Raw genomic sequence first — 18,385 nt, forward strand, 5'->3', positions numbered from 1 at the left:
AAGACCACTTGTCAAGGAAAGCAGGAAACCAGCCCATGAAAATGAGATAATCTCAGCAGAACCAGCCCAAGAAACACTGACAGCACTGCCCCCTGGCGTCTTGAGCATTAGATATCCAGATTGTTTTTAATAGTTACCAAATAGAAGCGTGATCTATAATACGTAAAAATAAAAATAAAAATGATATATAATATAAAAACGGTTGATCAGAATGAGATGAACTCATTTTTAATGCAAACAGGTATAGCTTTAGGATTAAGAGGGCACAATGTACGCCAGCAAACTCAAACAGGCACATTTCTTTTCATTTACTTTCCAATACAAAATTCAAACAAAGACAAGCGGGTTTTATTGAAGAAAAGCGACACAAGCCCATTATGGAAGAATCCACCATTCACATGGTTGCAGCAGAGAAGATGGGAATCCTTGGCCAGGTTCTCATTATTTTTCAAATTCAAAATCTTGTCTCTTTGAAAAAAGGAAGCAAATTAGACTTGATTCCAGCTTCTTCCCACTCCAAACCATCCCACCATTGTTTCGCACCTCGGATCTCCTTTAGATGATTATCCGTGCTTTGGAGACCAGGTGGGAACTCCTTCAGCTTTGGGCAATGATGCACCTCCAACTTCTCCAAGGAAGGGAAAGCCAGTGCAAGATTACAAATGCTTGTTAATTCAGGTAGGTTATTGAGAGCCAGACTTTTGAACCATCTTAGACATGCCTCCCCCATAGGTATAACAACACCACTTGTACCTATTACTTCTTCTAGTCCTTTGCAGTCCCATATCTCGATTTCTTCAAGATTTTGAAGTTGTAGAATCCATGTAACATTCTTCAACTTGTTGCAATCACGAATAATTACGCTGCGAAGGTTTTGGATGCATCCCCCAACTCGAATGATATTCAAGTTGACAAGTCGCGAAAGAATGAGCCTCTCTAAGCTCGAAACAGAATGATAATCTTCTTTCTTGACATCTGAACCAATCATAATCTCTTCCATCTCTTTACAATATAGAATTTCAAGACTTCTGAGTCTCCCCATCGCACTGAAGGTCGAGGTTTTCATTCCTTTGCAGCCTTGTATGGTTAGAGCTCGCGTCACCTTCGGAAGCTTGTGAGAATCAAGGAACCTTTTAAGAGCAGATACAGTTTTTATAGTGATTTCAAGATGGCTCAAGTATTTCAAGCCTTCCATCTCTGTTAAAGAAAACCAACCACTCCCTCCTCTTACTTCCCAATAACGGAAGCTATTCAATATCTTCAGCACTTTCAACCTAGAAAGTCTTGATATTGCCTCACTGCGGATTCTGACAAGATCAGCACACTGCTCCAAATCCAGATGCTTCAGCTTCACGAGACATCCTATCTCTTCAGGCAAATTTGTTAGCCATGTATTAGAAAGATTGAGATATTGTAACTCAACCAAGTTACCTATCTCAGGTGGGATTTCTTTTATTTGATTATTTGACAAATCTAACACTCTTAGATTAGGCATGAATTGAAAAAATTCATTGGTGATCTTTGCCAAACCCCAATTGTTTTGGAGCATTAAGGTTAAGAGGTTAGAGCACCTAGGTGTCTCTGTTATTTCTTCAATTGTGTTTTCCATTAGAGATATCCTGTCTGCCTGCATCCACCTCTCAACAGGTGGTGCTTCCCTCAATCCAACTCCTGCTTTCACCAGAAACTTGTGTTTCTTCTTCCCACATTCAGAAGATATCCATAAAGCCAGGTCGCGTACCACATCATGCATCTTCACCTCTGTTTTCTCATCAGAACCACTCTCCAACAAGCATGCTATCTTTAGGGTTCCAATGAGATCATAGCCCTTGTTACGAGCTTCATCAAGATCATCATCCCACCCATCTAAGAATCCTTCCCCAATCCAGTAATCTATAATGCTTTCTTTGTTAATGGAGTAGTCCTCCGGAAACAGTGAACAGTAAAGGAAGCATGATTTGATCACGTCGTCACAAAGATTATCATAACTGAATTTTAGACGGAAAAGGAGTTCATCTTCCATACCTGATATATCAGATGGTGACATTCTCAGAGCTGTTATTGCATGCTTCCACTCCTCTGGTGTCTTCTTGCTCGCCATGGCCCGCCCAATTGTGATAAGCGCAAGGGGTAGACCATCACACTCTTTTGCAACAAGCTCAGCAAGGACTGGAATCTCTCGATGAGAATTCATGGTATCTTCACCAACCTTCCCTCGAAATAGATCCCATGCTTCCTTCCACGCAAGGCATTTGATTTTGATCTTCTTTTCAGCTTCCATATCGCTACAGACTTTCTCATCTCGTGTGGTGAAAACAACCTTGCTCTTGTTTTGGCTGCTTGGTTGAGGAATTCCAACCACCTTCAGATCCAGCCGCTGCCATATATCATCTAGTAACAGCATGAATTTCTTCTCCCTCAAGGCACTATAAATATCTTGAGCCCATGTGTCATTGCTTTCATTCTCTGGCCAATACAAGCCCAACCGTTTGCCAATATCCCTCTGAATCTTTCGCACATTTAATTCTTTAGACACGACCACCCAAATCACGACATGAAAATCACCGGTTCTTTTTAAATATTCGTTGTTGATCTCTTCCAGGAGAGTCGTCTTGCCGACTCCTCCCATTCCATATATTCCAATAATTCTGGCTTTGTCTTCTCTAAGACAACATAGAGCTTCCTTCAATGTAGACTCCATCCCCAGAGCTGATGTGCTAGGCTGCTCTATAACAGGGTTGGGAAGAGGCGTCTCTGCCACTGCATCCAAGGAAGCATCTTTCCCTTTAGTGATTAAATCAGCTACATCTGTTAGCTTCTTCGCCACCCTCTTGCCCAGCTTGTAGCCCGACCAACAATTCGGGTGGAAATTCCCAAAACACCTCATCCTCTGCTGAAAGGCTTCTTCTATCTCATTCACTTCTCCTTCGGTAGCTTCTACTCTTTGTAGCCACCATTGCATATGGTCCGTGCATTTAAGAAGCTGCTGTTCGGCAACATCAACCTTTCTCTTCATGTCATTCCTTACGGATTTCAATTCGTCCATGGCATTCTTCAGGGAGTCGATGTCTTCTTGGAGGTTGATGATGTAACATTTGTGTGGAGTGGTGGAACCCCACAAGCAAGAAACAATTTCGATGACTGGGCTGATGAAATCCATGGCCTAGAGAGGACGGAATTAGATTGGTAGGAATTGTAGATGAGGAGAGGAGAAGAGAAGAGGTGTAAATGAACTATTGTGTTCAAGGCAAATGACGAGTGCAGATCGTCCCTGTTGAAGGCACAGGAAAATTCAGCGCGGTCGCTTCTCATCAGTCAACGTCATCGCCGATTACACCTGTCAACAAAACAGGACGAATTTCTTTTAACGTGCAACTTCTATTACGGCCCACCATGATTTATGTGTTAGATCCACACGGTCTATAAATGTTTAAAGATCATTATAAAGTATAAACCGAAAAATTAGCATCATCCAAATCTTAAGTGGACCACTCCAATGAAAGAAGCTGAGATTTAACAGCTACCATTGAAACATTCCTAGGTTTTCCAATGTAACGTTTACTTGCCATATAACCTCTTTGTAAGGTCACATGGACCTGGATGAATATTGAATATGCGAATGAATGAAAGGAAAACACAAATATCAGGTTGTTCAGAGCATGACGTGGCCCCAAAAAGCTTTCAACGGTAGACATCAAATTCGCACTGTTTCCTATAGTGTTGCTCACTTGATAGGTGGATCTGATTATTTTTTCTTCTTGTGCTCTAACATTGTATGGAAAAAATGGATGGACGGTGTGGATCTAATACATACACCATAATGAAGCCCACCGAAGTTCCGCGTGTGAACACTTCCAGTTTTCTTCTCTTCTTAAATGTCCTGCACCGACAACACGCTGCGGAATTTCTTTGAGGTTTGAAATTTTCGTCGGCTCACGCTAATGTATTTTTTTAGATCCAAACCGTCCATCCAATTTTTTTAGATCATTTTATGTAGGAGATCAATAGCAAGGCAGATCAAAAGCTAAAGTGGACCATACCACATTAGGAATCGATGCTACCGTTGAAAACTTCTCGAGGCTGCATAAGGCTCATGTCAGTATGATATTTGTATTTTACCTTTATCTAGGTGTGTGCGACTATTACGGTCAGGTTACTTGGTAAATAAGCCTACAAGTTGGTCCTAATCAGATTTCAACGGTATTTTGTTCAATTCCCACTACTTTTTGTAGTGTGGACCATTTAAGCTTTAAAAGTAACTAATTTTGGAGATGATGATCTAGATTTATATGGAAAATTTTATGGATAGTATGGATCTAATAAAAAATCTTAGTGGGACCTAGAAAAGTTATACACATTAGAAGCTGATTGGTGTAGCATACAATGAATGGGAGAGAGTAATTCGGCGTATTTTGTCAGCTGGATCTTCAACGCATACGATCCATACTTATTTGTCTTTCTTTCTGGTTCTTCTTACACATGCCATTAGGGGTGTACACAAGTCGATCTGAGTTGAACTGGGCTCAATCCGACTCGGCCTGGTCACCAGCCAAACCCAGCCCAAACCCACCGGGCCAACATGTTCAGCCCGGTCACCGGGCCAACATGTTCAGCCCAAACTCGGCCCGGTAAGCAATCGGGCGAGTTTGGGCCAATTTCGGACCTTACAACAAGTTCATAGGAAGGGCTTTAGCAGGTAATCCGTGTCCCATTACAAGGTCCTCCATCAACGGTTTAGATAATTGAACTATAGACTCTACAAAAAATCTAACTAGTCAGAATATTATAATTCATTTTTGTATTTAGATGAATCTAGACAATTCAAGTTATACGTCTGTGAGGTGGCTGAGTCACCGTCACTTTAAAGATGAGCGGTGAACTATCCAAGAAGAGAAAAGGGGAAAGGGACGGGTAGGATTTTGAATACACACACACACACACCCCACTATTTACACACACACGCACCCCCACTCAATCGAGTCGGACCAAGTTGAATCGAGTTTCAGACTGAGTCGGGCCAAATTGGGACCTATCCGAACTCAGCCCGAACTCAGTTTCGGGCTGAAGAAAATGGCCCGTCTCGACCCGAACTTAGTTCCAAGTCAGGCCGAGTTAAGCTTTTTCGGGCTGAGTTAAGCGAGTTAACTGGGCTAGCCCAATTCATGTACAGCCCTACACATGCATCAGAGACGCACAGCTGAAAGATCATACGAAATTAATGGATCAGAAGGGACTCTAACCTAAAATTTACTTGGATCCTTACCATATATTGGATTGGTTATCGTCAAAGTAGACAGTTGGAATGAAAAATCGTCAACAGTATTCATTAGTTACAATTCAGATCACCAATAGCCATGCCCATCTATACTTATGTCACCAATTTGGACTGTCCTCATTGATGCATACATGTGTCACGTGCGCAGTGGATCGATCTATACTTGTGTATACCACAACCTTGTACCCTGCCAACTTGTTGAACAACTCCATAATAGCATTGAAATCAGTAGAAGTATATATGATATTTGAATCATCAGGGCTATTCATATTCTGACCTCTGCCTTGGCTGTCCTACGGCTCAAAAAACCAAAGGAACATGACATCCTGGTCATCTGTGTAGATATCACTATAAGTGCGGTCTAGATATATAGTGACCAATATACAATATGATGTAGAGCGGTTCGCGGACAGTTTCATGGCCAAGATATATCAGAAAAGGCCCGATCGACGACAGAAGTGATCCGAACTGTCGGACCTTAGATCGGGCGCATCTTGCAATTCGGAATGAGTTATCTGACGTAAAATATATGATTTTGGGGTAGAACGAGCTACTTTAGCCAACCAACCCTTCTACGCCGGGCGCAGCCCAGAATTGCGAAAAAACCCTGGATTAATAGTCGTTTTCCTGTTTTAATTTCGTTTTTACTATAAATAGTAAGTTTTAGTTTGATTGTAACTCTTCATCCGTCAAGCTTCAGGAGTTGCGCCCAACGTGAAAAGAGCTTAGAATAATTAGGAGAACAGTTTGGTGAAGCCAAATAGGACACTTACTATTTTTTGCCGAAAACCTTGCGCACTAGTAGACATCACGACCATCTATAAATAATAAGTTTACTATTTATAGTAAGTCACGAATTCTAGGAGTTTGAGTTGTAGTTTGATTCTGATTTCCTTCTCATTACTTGGTACCCCTATTTAAAGGGTTGTAAACTCGTTTTTATTTATCAATTAATCAATTTCAAATTTATTAAAATTTATTTCTATTTTATGCTTTCTTTTCTCGTGGATTCGAAAAGTCTCTGAGGAGTCCAGAGAAGCTCCGTGGATTCAGAGTAGTTATCCTCATCACGTTCATCCCTGCGTCACAATAACAGCATGAATGTGCGTGGATGATCTCACAGCATGAATGTGAATGTATGATGTTACTCTACCGTGCATATCCACTATTGACAATTCAACAGAGACGGCTAATAAAGCAATCGACTTAGCGAAGAAAAATGGACGCGGATTGCATGGTGGCCATTTGGTTGCGCTAGGGGCTGCCGTCGGAGATGGACCCCAGATAGCTGGTGTCAAAGCTCCCTGGACCTACAATGACGTTTGCATTTTATCTTTGCCATTCATCTATTTTTCAGCTTATTTTATAACATGATTCTAAAAATGCCGCATATCCAAAGCTCCAGTGAACTACACCACAAGAAACAATAGGATTAAATGCTTGCTTTGTATACGGAACTTTGATGTATGTATTCTGTGTCAACACCATTTGTTTTTCCATATCATTTTCATGTATTATACCAAAAATGAAGCATATCCGATTATTAGGTGGACCATACCATAGCAAACCGTAGTGATTGACCATTAATGAGCTACAAAAGTTTTGGATCAAGTTGTCACGGTGTTTTTCCTTCAACCAGGCTTACGTGACCTTATCAACAAGTTAGAAGGCAAATAAACACTACGCAAACATTAAGATGCTCCTTAAGAGGTTTTTAATGATAGGGCATTCACTCACCATTGTTTGCTATGGTATGGTCTACCTAATAATTGGATCTGCTTCATTTTTTTATAATACCTGAAATGGTCGGAAAAAAGCAGGGCGTAGATATAAAATAAATACATCAAGGTGGTCCCCACAGTAAAAGCCACACCTTCTCGGGCGAGGCTCAAGTCTCACTTAATTCCAGACAAAATTGTCATTTTAAGGAAATCTTTAGTACTTGTCATTGCAAGTCCAGTTTGTAGAAGCATACATGTCACTTTTTCATGGACACACTGGCCGCAGGGCATATGGGTTGCTCAAGTTTAGCAGGGCTTGGTCCAAAGTCCAAACCTACCCTGTGGCGGCCATTAGATTCCCTTTAATTATTGATCAGCGCTCACATCTTTAAAAAAAAAAAAAAGCACAAAGAGTATCTTCATTAGGTGGATGGCTTTATTAGCCGTTTGTGTTGAATATGTCACTGCATCAATACGGTGATGGAGCAACATTATTTGTGCATTTATGTTGAATTGTCATTGGGTCAATACAGTGATGGAGTAAGATCATTCATACACACGCATGTTGTGATTGTCTATGTGCAATGCAAGTATCTCAATCCTAATTATTCCGTGTTGGTGTCACTGCAACGATGTTTATGACTGGAAAAAAAATTTTAAAAAAATTAAAAATTTTTTAAAATTTAAAAAAAATTAAAAAGAAGAAGAAGAAGAAGGGTTAACAATACAAAATCAAGAAATAAATATTTGATCTTCTATATATGCTCATGACAGACAGACATCACAGTGAACCCCACAAAAGGGTTTCAACGGTGGAAAACTCAGCACCGTTTTCTGTGGTATGATCCACCTGAAATTTGAATGTCTTGATTTTGAGCCTGTAACCTGAAGTGATCTGGTGCAAATGGCTGGATGGTGTGTGTAAAACTCATGCATCAAGGTGGGCCCCCAGCGTGAAAGAAAGTGTACCCAGGAAGATTTCAACGGTAGAGTACAGTCACCTCTGTTTTCTATGGTGCGGTGCCTACAAAGGTTATAGATGGACGCGGATTTCCTGCGAAAGCCTTCCGCAGGAAGTTCCTGCGCAAGGATGCTGAATGGAGCCTACTGCAATGCATGTGAGAAATCCATTCCGCCCATCCCTTTTACGACCTCATTTGAGGAAGTGGAACCAAAAATGAGGTTGATAAAAAAAACTCAAGTGGGTCACACGATAGGGAAAATTGGGGGAAGAAATTCATACCGTTGAAACTCTCTTGAGCTCCATCTTGATTTTTATAAGCTATCTAAACCGTTTATAAGGTCATTCCCGATGGGATGAAGTGAAAACATAAAAAAATATAGAATGATACAAAAGTTTTATGGCCTTAGGAATGCTTTAACGGTGCTCACTGAATTCCCACTGTTTCTTATCGTGTGGACCACTTAAATGTAGAATGATACACCTAATTTTTGATAGTACTTTCCAAAATGAGCTCCAAAACCAGATGAACGGGATGGATTTCTCAAAAACATCTTATGGGCCCCACCCAGCATCCTTGCGCATTAACTTCGGGCAGGAGGCTTTTACAGGTAATCCGCGTCCTTTCTAGATCAAGCTGACATTTGTGTTTTCACTTCAACCAGGGATAAGTGACCTTAATCAACAGGTTTGTTAGCAAATATATATATATATATATATATATATCATGGTGGGCGCCCACTTGAGCTCTGTGTTTTGGCTGTACCCAGACCTCGCGTGTCCATACTCCCAGGTTGGGTGTCAAAGAAAGAGCATGGTGGGCCCTACAGAAAATCCAAGGATGAGGATCATACTTCACTGTTTTATGCGCTGCGGTCCACTTGAACTTTGGATCTACCTCATATCTGGGCCCAGGCCCTGAAGTGGGCTAGGAAGTTGGATGGACGGTCCGTTTCCAACACACGTGCCATAGTGGGCCCAAGGAAGGTTCAACGGCAGGTGCTCAATCACCACGGTTTTCGGTGGTGGGGCCTACTTTAAGTCTGTGTCTGCCATGCGGTCGCCCAAACCCTGAAATGATTTGGAAAAAAGATGAATACACGGCAGTGATTAGAAAAATAAATCGGGAGGGTCCCGCCGTTGGATGGTCCTCATCAAGGGTTGGCCCACATGACGGAGAATGGATGTAAGGGTACGAAGCATACTTGAATGATGGAGAGTGCATGTAAGGGGGGACCAAGCATACTTTGGGATAAATACCTATGATATTGGAAACCAAACATAATTATATGCTAAAGAAGTAGATACCAAGATAACTTACTTAGATACATAATTAGTAGCTTATCTTAAGTTAACTTACAATCCAAACGCATAAGTAGCTTATCTTAAGTAACTTACAATCCAACAGGCCCTAAGAAACTCGTTGGCAGTGAGGCTTAGTACTGACTTGTCGAGTTGGCTCACCAACTCGGTCCACTGGACTCGACTCAATATGAGTCACTCACTGATTTGAATGGCATTTTAGAATTAAAAATAATGAAAGCATGAATAAAGAGTTGTTATGCATGACTTTAAAGGTGGAATGCATGACCTATGCACCCAGAACCCCCCAAGAGAATCTATTACAATTTGGGTCATAAACTTTTACACTCAATTATAAATAAGGAAAGAGTGTATGGACTCATACTTGACACTTGTCGGATTGAGCCCCTTTATTGCACCTTACTTAAGTTATTTCTTTACAGCCCTCCCATGCTTGAATTCGCTTCTCAATTGCTCCCTCGTTTGTTGATGTTGATGGTTCAGCTCTACAAAAAAATATGTTACATGCGATACTCTAACACAATGACCAAGGTGATGGGGGATGGTGGAATCTCCTACAACTAATGTGATATTTGAAATCATAGGGGATTCACCTAGATGGGTGTTCTAGAGGGTTTATATAAGAATTTGACTATTGGTTCAAGTCTAATTTCTAAAACAATGGAGATCAAGCTCATATTCATAATTAAGGGTGAAATTCTCTTTCATGTGATAAATCACAAGGAAAATGACCTAGATCTCATGGGTTTAAAGGCTTGGGATGATGGATATGAGTGAGGAATCTTTTAAGCATCTATTGCATAAAAAACTATCCAAATATGCAAAAACTGAATGTCATTTTATAAGAAATCGTGTTCCAATGACTAGTTAATAACTTTGTTAATAGGATCGAAAGGTCCTTCGATAGGATCCAACACATTATCGATCCCATTAAGAAAATCTAGAAATATATATGTTGGGTTGTTGAATTGTTTCTTCGATCAGATTGAGTATTCCTTCAATGCCATCGAAACCCATCAACAACCAGTCAATGGGTTCGAGGACCATTTGAAAACTGCTATTTTGGGTATTTATGATTACAGTAGCTTTGCACCTCTTTTAGCTAGCCTTATCATTTTCCAATTACACTCTTAAGGATATGAGGGATGATCAAAGAAGGTTAACCTATTAATGTTAGGATCATCTAAAGGTTTACGTAGTTTTAGGTCTAAGGTTAGTGTCACTAAGGCACCTATTTTATTTATTCTTCAATCCTTTATACTTCAAGTCGTCATGTGTCTTTGATCTTCAGATTCCAAGGGCTCAACCAACTTCCCGACACATAGATACACGTAATTGATAAATAAGGTGCACATAATTGCACTAACACATATATCCACACATTAGCAAAATTACCACATAACAAACTTCCACCCCGTAGCCATCTATGTAGACTGACTGGAGCTGAGACATCAGTTACAAGGAACACTCGAAATCAGCTAAAACAAACCACGATTGACATCTCCTCCAGGACAAGCTACCAACCATGTAGCAAACATTCATGCCTTCGCAAGGACAAGCAGAGCATATAACAATTTCCTCTAATCACACAACAAATATCAACAAGCACTACCAAAAAAACGAGTAAAGGCTATGGGTTATTGAAGTATTTAGCTATGGATATAAACCGTAGCTATATTGCTATGGATTGAATCCGTAGCTATATTGCTACGGATTTAATCGGTAGCTAAATACTCCAACCCCACCACGCCAAAGGTACGAATTGATGGTCCCTTAGAAGTTTCATGGGGCCCACCACAATTTTTGTATTTAATTTAAGCCGTGCATCCATTTTGACAGATCATTTTAATGCATTAGCTCAAAAAATTAGGTAATTTTAAAGTGGTCGAGCCTGATTGCGTACTGGATAGTGGTCAAGTCAAGTGCGACCAGGACGACCCCTGCCCCGGCTCGTTTCGAATTAGACGACCCGTTCACAAAGAGGGCCCATCTACTACATCCCTCTTTCGTCTCTGCGCTCTTGAGAAGAGGTGTTGGGGGAGCAATGGGGACTGCATCAGGACTAGTCGAGATCTCCGAACCGGTATCCTCGATCTCGCAACTCAGAGTTGTGAACTTTGCTATAAAGTCAGCAACGACTTGGCCCTTGACGCGGTCCTTAGCCAATACTGAATATCAAACTCTCCGAGTTTTACTGCCCGCTTGGTCAGACGCCCGGATACTTCGAGTTTCTAGAGGACCTGTCGGAGAGGTAAAGCTATGAAGATGATGATGGAATGCGCTGGAAGTACGAGGGCAGCCTCCGAGCAGAGACGACTAGGCGTAGAGTCAATTTCTCCATGCTTGGGTACCTGGTCTCAGCTGGGACCATTGCCTTGCTGGTGTAGTAGACAGGGCGTTGTCTGCCTTCCAATTCTCAAATGAGTGTCGAGCTGACTACCGAGGCTGAAACTGCTAAGTAGAGAAACAGAGGCTCACCCTCCTCGGGCTTGGACAGAAGAGGCGATGACCCCAGGTACTGCTTCAACTATTGAAAAGCTTGCTCGCAGTCCGGGGTCCAGTCTGCTTTCTTATAACCCTTCAACTGCTGAAAGAAGGGGAGGCATCTGTCAGTGGCTCTGGATATTAACCGCCCAAGCGCGGTGACTCGTCTGGTGATGCACTGGATTTCTTTCATCATCCGAGGTGAGCTCATGTCAGCAAAGCTTTAATCTTATCTAGATTTGCCTCAATGCTCCTCTAGGTAACCTGAAATCCAAGGAACTTGCCTAAACCCACACCGAAGGCACACTTGGCGGGGTTCAGCTTCATGCGATATTCTCAAGGGATCGAGAAGGTCTCTCCGAGGTCTATGATGTAGTCGGATGCTTTGACACTTTTGACGAGCATATCGTTGATGTAGACCTCCATGGTCCAACCAATCAGTCGAGCAAATATCTAGTTCACCAGCCTCTGGTATGTTGCCCCAGTATTCTTCAGGCCAAAGGGCGTGACCAAATAACAGTAGAGTCCCTTGTCCGTGACGAAGGTCGTCTTCTGCCTGTTTGGGGGGTACATCGTAATCTGATTGTACCCGGAGTATGCATCCAAGAAGGTGAGCAGCTCGTGCCCAGCCGTGCTGTCGACCAGTTGGTCAATCTGAGGTAGTGGAAAACTGACCTTGGGGCAGGCTTTGTTCAGATCCAAGTAATCCACACAAACCCGTCATTTTCCATTAGCCTTTTTCACGAGGACCACATTAGCAATCCAATCTAGGTAATGAATTTCCTCAATGAAACCAATACTAAGGAGTTTCGACACCTCGTCGGCTATGACCGCGTACCTCTCGGGCTCGATCGCTCTCCTCTTCTATTTCACCAGCCTATGCTCCGGATCTATGTTCAGCTTGTGAACCATGATCTCTGGAGGGATGCCCGGCATGTTCTGGTGCATTCACACGAAGACGTCCTTATGCTGTCGTAGGAAGGTTAGCATCTGAGTTCGTTGCTCAAAATTCAGCGATGACCCGAGCTAAACTTTTCTACTCAGATCGGCTTCCTCGAGCAGGACAGTCACAAGTTCTTCAACGAAGTCCTCTGCAGGGTTATCTTCTCGGGGGTCGAGCACATTTACTGTGAGGGCCTGCTTTGCGGAGCCCTTCCTCACTGATACCGAGTAGCACCTTCGTGCCTCACGTTGGTCTCCTCGGACATATCCGACCCCTCCATCGGCAGGGAACTTCATCATTAGATGATAGGTAGATACGACCGCCCTCATGGCGTTAAGGGATGGCAGACCCATGATGACATTGTGTGTTGATGGTACATTTACCACCAGGAAGTCTACTAGCAGAGTCACCTGATTCTACCCTTCTCCCGCTGTAACTGGGAGAGAAATGGCGCCCTGAGAGATCACCTTATCTCCAGCAAATCTGTGTAGCGGAGTCTTCACGGGTTGGAGGCGCAACCTGTCTATCCCCATTTTGTAGAACGCCTCGGAGTAGAGTATATCGGTCGAGCTACCAGTGTCGACTAGGATGCGATAGACATTGTAATTGGCTATTATCATTGCAATCACCAAGGCGTCGTCATGGGGATGCTGGATTCCTCGTGCGCCGTCCTCTGTAAAAGTAAGGCTGTAGAGGCTTACTCGGAGCTCTTTCTATGGCCCTTTGACTGAGTAGATTTAGTGCTCGGGATCGGTGCTCCTGGAGTGGGCTTTACGAGCCCGATTTGAATCTCCACCGCCTAACGGGCCACCGTAGATCGTCCTGATCTCCGTAGCCTCTTCCTTAGCTTTGCGAGGCTGGTCGTCCTTCCAAGTCTGTCCCTCTTCCTTTATGTACTGGTGCAGATGACCCTTGAGGATGAGGGTCTCAATCTCTTCTTTCAGGTCGACGTAATCACTAGTGTTGTGTTCGTGGTCTCGATGGAAGCGGTAGTACTTACGCTTGTCCCGCTGCCCTACCTCTGCTTTCATGCAGCTCAGTCAGTGCAGGAGCTTTTGATCTCAAATATCCAGTAAGATCTACTCTGGAGACGTGTTGAGAGGGATGTATGAGCTGAACTTGCTTTCGAGCCTTGTGCTCACCCTCCTATAGTCGTCTGACCTCCTTTTGTCCGCATGTTGTGGCGCTTCATCCGTTCGCTCTTCCCTTTGGATGAGGACTCGGAGCTCTGGTTGCTCTTACGCGAGCTGAAGAATGCTTCCGCGTTTGTGTACTTTTGAGCGCGGCTGATAAGCTTGCCCAGAGTGGATGGTGGGTTCTTCCTTATCGAGAACAGGAATCTCCCGTCCTTGAGTCCACTGATCATTGTGGACAGGGCCATCTTGTCGTCGTAGTCGTCTACCTGCAGGGCCTCTTCATTGAAGTGGGAGAGGTAGTCCTTCAGCGATTCCCCACTCTTCTGTTTGAGGGTAAGCAAATGGGTCGACGGCTTCTGACTCCTCTTACCGATGATGAACTGGGTCAGGAATGACCTGTTGAGCTTGGTAAAGGTGTTGATCGACCTCCGCTTGAGCTATCGGTACCAATTCCTCGCAACCCCGATTAGAGTTATTAAGAAGACTTGGCACATCATCGCTTCCGAGGTGGATTGAATCTGCATCCATGATCGGTAAGATTCCACGTGCTCTGTTGGGTCGCCTGACCCCGAGTACTGAGAGATAGGGGGCATCCTGAACCTCGGAGGCATTTCTACACTCATGACTTCGCTGGTGAAGGGGGATTCAGTTTCTTCCATCATCGCTTCCACTGCAGTCGAGGTCGGAGTCTGCTGGTTCCATTGCAGAGTCTTGATCTGATTCCGAAGCTTGTTTAGCTGAGCATCCCACGGGCTCCGATTCTCTGCCACGATCTCTTAAGGAACTTCGACCTTGGGCATTATGCCCCCTCTTCTCCTCTCCAGCTCGTGGTGGAGGTTGGTCGGGGGTAACGTGAGGTCGCGGATATGTAGGTCGGCTCTGCATTCCATGTAGGATCTGGGGCTAGAGCAGACAAGTTCTGGGATGCTCTGACGTAGGAGCTTACAAGCAGTGGCTCCTCTTCGGCTATCGGGGCCATCTCTTCTAGGTTGAGGGGGACCTGTTGTTCCTTCATCCGATTGATCTTGTCCCTCAGCATTTGCACTTCATTCTGCAAGGCCTGGTATTTACCTCCTCGGCTTTGGGTCTGTTGAGACGGCCCGGTCGGAGCCGACTCAATATGCGATAGTGAAGATGAGTGATGTTGCCCGCTTGGCTTAGGCTCCACGGTCGTTATCGGGAATGTTTTCTTCTTTCCTCTTGCCATTTCTAGTAAAGTTTTTTAGTCTTTTTGTTCGTATGTCCCACAGACGGTGCCAAAATGTTGATGTCAAAATCTGGATCTGAGCCCTGTGTACTCGGAGCGAACCCTGGTCCTGCACAAATAAACAAACAAAGGAGACCCTAGCTCAAGCAAAGGACCCTTCGATGCTAAAGTCAGGCTAGGGAAACCGGGTCTAAGTAGTGTAGAGTAGGGTGAGAGTGCAAGATGTTGCGTACCTATTCCTGTATAAATGATCCGTATTTATACCTGAGGGTCGCCCTGAACGTGTCTGAGAATCTTGGCATGGTCATCGCCACTACACAACAGTTACGCATGCAAGGTCGTCGGCCGTTATCCGAAGATTGTGCATTGAGCATTACTCCTGTCGTGTGTTACCGGATTTCATCCATTAATGATGTTGCTGACCAAGCTCTTATCCGAGCCGACCTTGTGGCTCGGATCTTGCCAGATGGTCCGAGCCCACAAACGAGCTAATTGCTAATGCGCTAAGTAGAAAGGCTCAGCTCAGAGGTACATTGGACGAGTACGTGATGCTCTTTTACATTCCGAGTCGACATAGTCGGTTCGGACGTACTGCTATTGCTCCGAAGTCCGACTCGTAGGATGTACGATGACTCCTTCCGAGTCTCGGGTCAGGCACTCACCTTAGATCAGATACTTATCAGTTCGAGGCTTGGCTCATTGGTGTCAAAGTTAACCTTGATGCGGCTCGGTTCGGATTTACCCATAACAATCATTATTTCTATTAGTATGGCCCTCTTGTGATTTGGAGCTTCGTAATTTTTCGGATCACTTCCTAAAATAAGATAGTAAAACATATGTACGGTGTGGATTTATAAAAAAAATACATTAAAGTGGGCCGTACATGGTTAAGTAACACCCACTAAGGGAGAGTGGATTAGGTGCGGGCTCGACCTCACCCAACCTAGTGTGGCCCTGACTGTGGGGCCCACCTTGATGATGTGTTGTATATCCAAGCCGTTCATATGTTTCTCCAACCCATTTTTGGGCGAGTATCAAAAATTGTGCAGATTTAAATCTTAGGTGGACCACACCACCAGAAAGAGAGCTAATATAGTGCCTTTCCATTAAAAATTATAAACAACCCGTCGTAAGGTTTTAGTAGTGTTTATTTGCAATCCAACTTGTTGATAATGTAAAGAAGATCTGGATGAAGGGAAATTACAAAGATCGAATTGATCCAAAACTTTTGTGTTCTTCAAAATATTTTTAATGGTTATTCATCACTATTTTGATTGGTTTGACCCACCTGAGATTTGGATCTTCTTATGATTTGGAATCACATCCTAAAATAGGATGGAAACACATATGGACAGTGTCAATACACAGAAAAATATATTAAGGTGGGCCCTACACGGTTAGGATATCACCTATGAAGGAGCTAGGTAAATAGGGAAATGGTAACCTAAATAGGGAAATGGCACTATAAGGTCAACCTCATGAAACTTCCCATGAGGTCGAGCTGTGTGGGCCCCACCACTATGTGTGTAGAACATCAACACCGTGCATTTGATGTGTCCCCTTTAATTTATGGAATATCACGAAAATCAGCCATATACGAAACTCAGGTGGGCCATAGCATCTAAAACAATGTGAAGACATCCCTAAAACATATAAAAGCACTTGGTGGGGCCCACATGAGTTTTGGATGCAGCTGAAACTTGGTATGACCCCTCATCCAAATGGGACACACATAATGAATGGGCTGGATCTATTAAGCACATCTAGGTGGGCCCAATAAATGATTATGTTTGTTTTAATGGGAGGGTAACCCCTCTCAACTATAGTGTGGCGTGGCCCACCTAAGTCATGTATTGACTTTATTTTTAAGGCCGTGGCCCATCATGGAATGGTGCATCTGACTGATGGGGCAGATCCAAAATTCAAGTGGACCCCACAATAGAAAAGAGTGGGATAGTGACAACCACCATTGAAACCTTCTTAGGGCCCACAACAATGTTTATTTGAGATTCAACCTGTTTATAAGTTAATATATACACGGTTAAGGGAAAACATAAATATTAGCTTGATCGAAAACTTCTATGGCCCAAAGAAGTTTTTAATTGTAAGCGTTCAATCCCCACTATTTTCTGTGGCGGGGTCCATTCGAATTTGTGATCTGCCTCATACTTTGTCTCGTGCTCTAAAATTATCTGGTAAAATGGATCGATGGAGTGGATAAACCACACGCATTCACCATGGGTCCCACAAAGTTACTCGGTACGCAATCGCAGCCAGTCTCTCTCCCTAATCCCCTATGCTCTCTATCTCTCTAAGCCCCTCTCCTCTCTCTCTCTCTCTCTCTCTCTCTCTCTTCACCCACGATCTACTGCCATCGAACGCTCTACCCACGCACGCCCTCTCTCTCTCTTTGAAGCTCGGTTGAAGGCTAGCTCATTCACGATCGTGAGGTCTCTCTCTCTCTCTCTCTCTCTCTCAATCACAATGCCGATTTAAGAATTTGGGGATTTTAGAATTTTAGGGATCTGAGGATTTTTGCAATTGGGGATTTCTTGTTGTAAAATACTCAGAATCATTCTCCTTGTGCAAAATACTCATAGCTGCATCCATGACCTTATCTGCAGTGCTAGGACCAGGAACAAAAAATAAAAAATAAAAAATCAGTTGTCTTTATAATGTGTTCTCAAATGTTGATATGCTACTTGTGTTCTGATCATACTTTAAAACATTTTATATTAAAGCCGAATGCGTTTTCAGTAAGCTGGCATAGGAGGCAATGTTTACTAACTGAAAGCATCCAATGAAGCAAGCAGAACCTCCCCTGGGACCTTGGCCAGAAATGCCTTGCCAGCTTCTGATTAGACTAGTGGCCAACAACAATCAATTTGAAGAATACCCAGTTCATCGATTTCATGGATATTTAAAAAATTTGAAGTTTGGATTTTGGATGGAAATTTTTATTCATTAGAACAATGGCCAGTTTTTCAATTTCATCCTTTCTGTTATTCTGAAGTTTGGATTTTGTTTTTAATGGCAGCATGATCAATTTAAAGAATACACATTTCATCAATTTCATCAAAATTCGAAGTTTGCATTTCTTTTCTTTCTCTATTTAGTTATGACAATTTTTCTTCATTAGAACAATCCCCAGTTCTTCAATTTCATCCATTCTGTTATTCTTAAGTTAGGATTTTGTTTGTAATGGCAATAGCAATCATTTTGAATAATTCCAATTCATGGATTTCATCAAAATTTTGGATTGTGCTTGTAATGTCAGTTTTTATTCATTAGAACAATACTAGGTTCTTCTATTTCATCCATTATGTTATTATGAA

General features: G+C 42.9%; 1 protein-coding gene across 1 annotated transcript; it reads right to left on the minus strand.

Moving 5' to 3' along the window:
• Nucleotides 1–322: 322 nt before the first annotated feature.
• On the minus strand, nt 323–3,160 carry LOC131224173 (probable disease resistance protein At1g61300). The gene has a single exon (XM_058219713.1). It carries the CDS (start codon nt 3,158–3,160, stop codon nt 455–457), a length of 2,706 nt encoding a protein of 901 aa, XP_058075696.1. The 3' UTR covers nt 323–454.
• Nucleotides 3,161–18,385: the final 15,225 nt, after the last annotated feature.

The sequence above is a fragment of the Magnolia sinica genome, chromosome 13 (assembly GCF_029962835.1).
Source record: "Magnolia sinica isolate HGM2019 chromosome 13, MsV1, whole genome shotgun sequence".
Taxonomy (NCBI): Eukaryota; Viridiplantae; Streptophyta; class Magnoliopsida; order Magnoliales; family Magnoliaceae; genus Magnolia; species Magnolia sinica.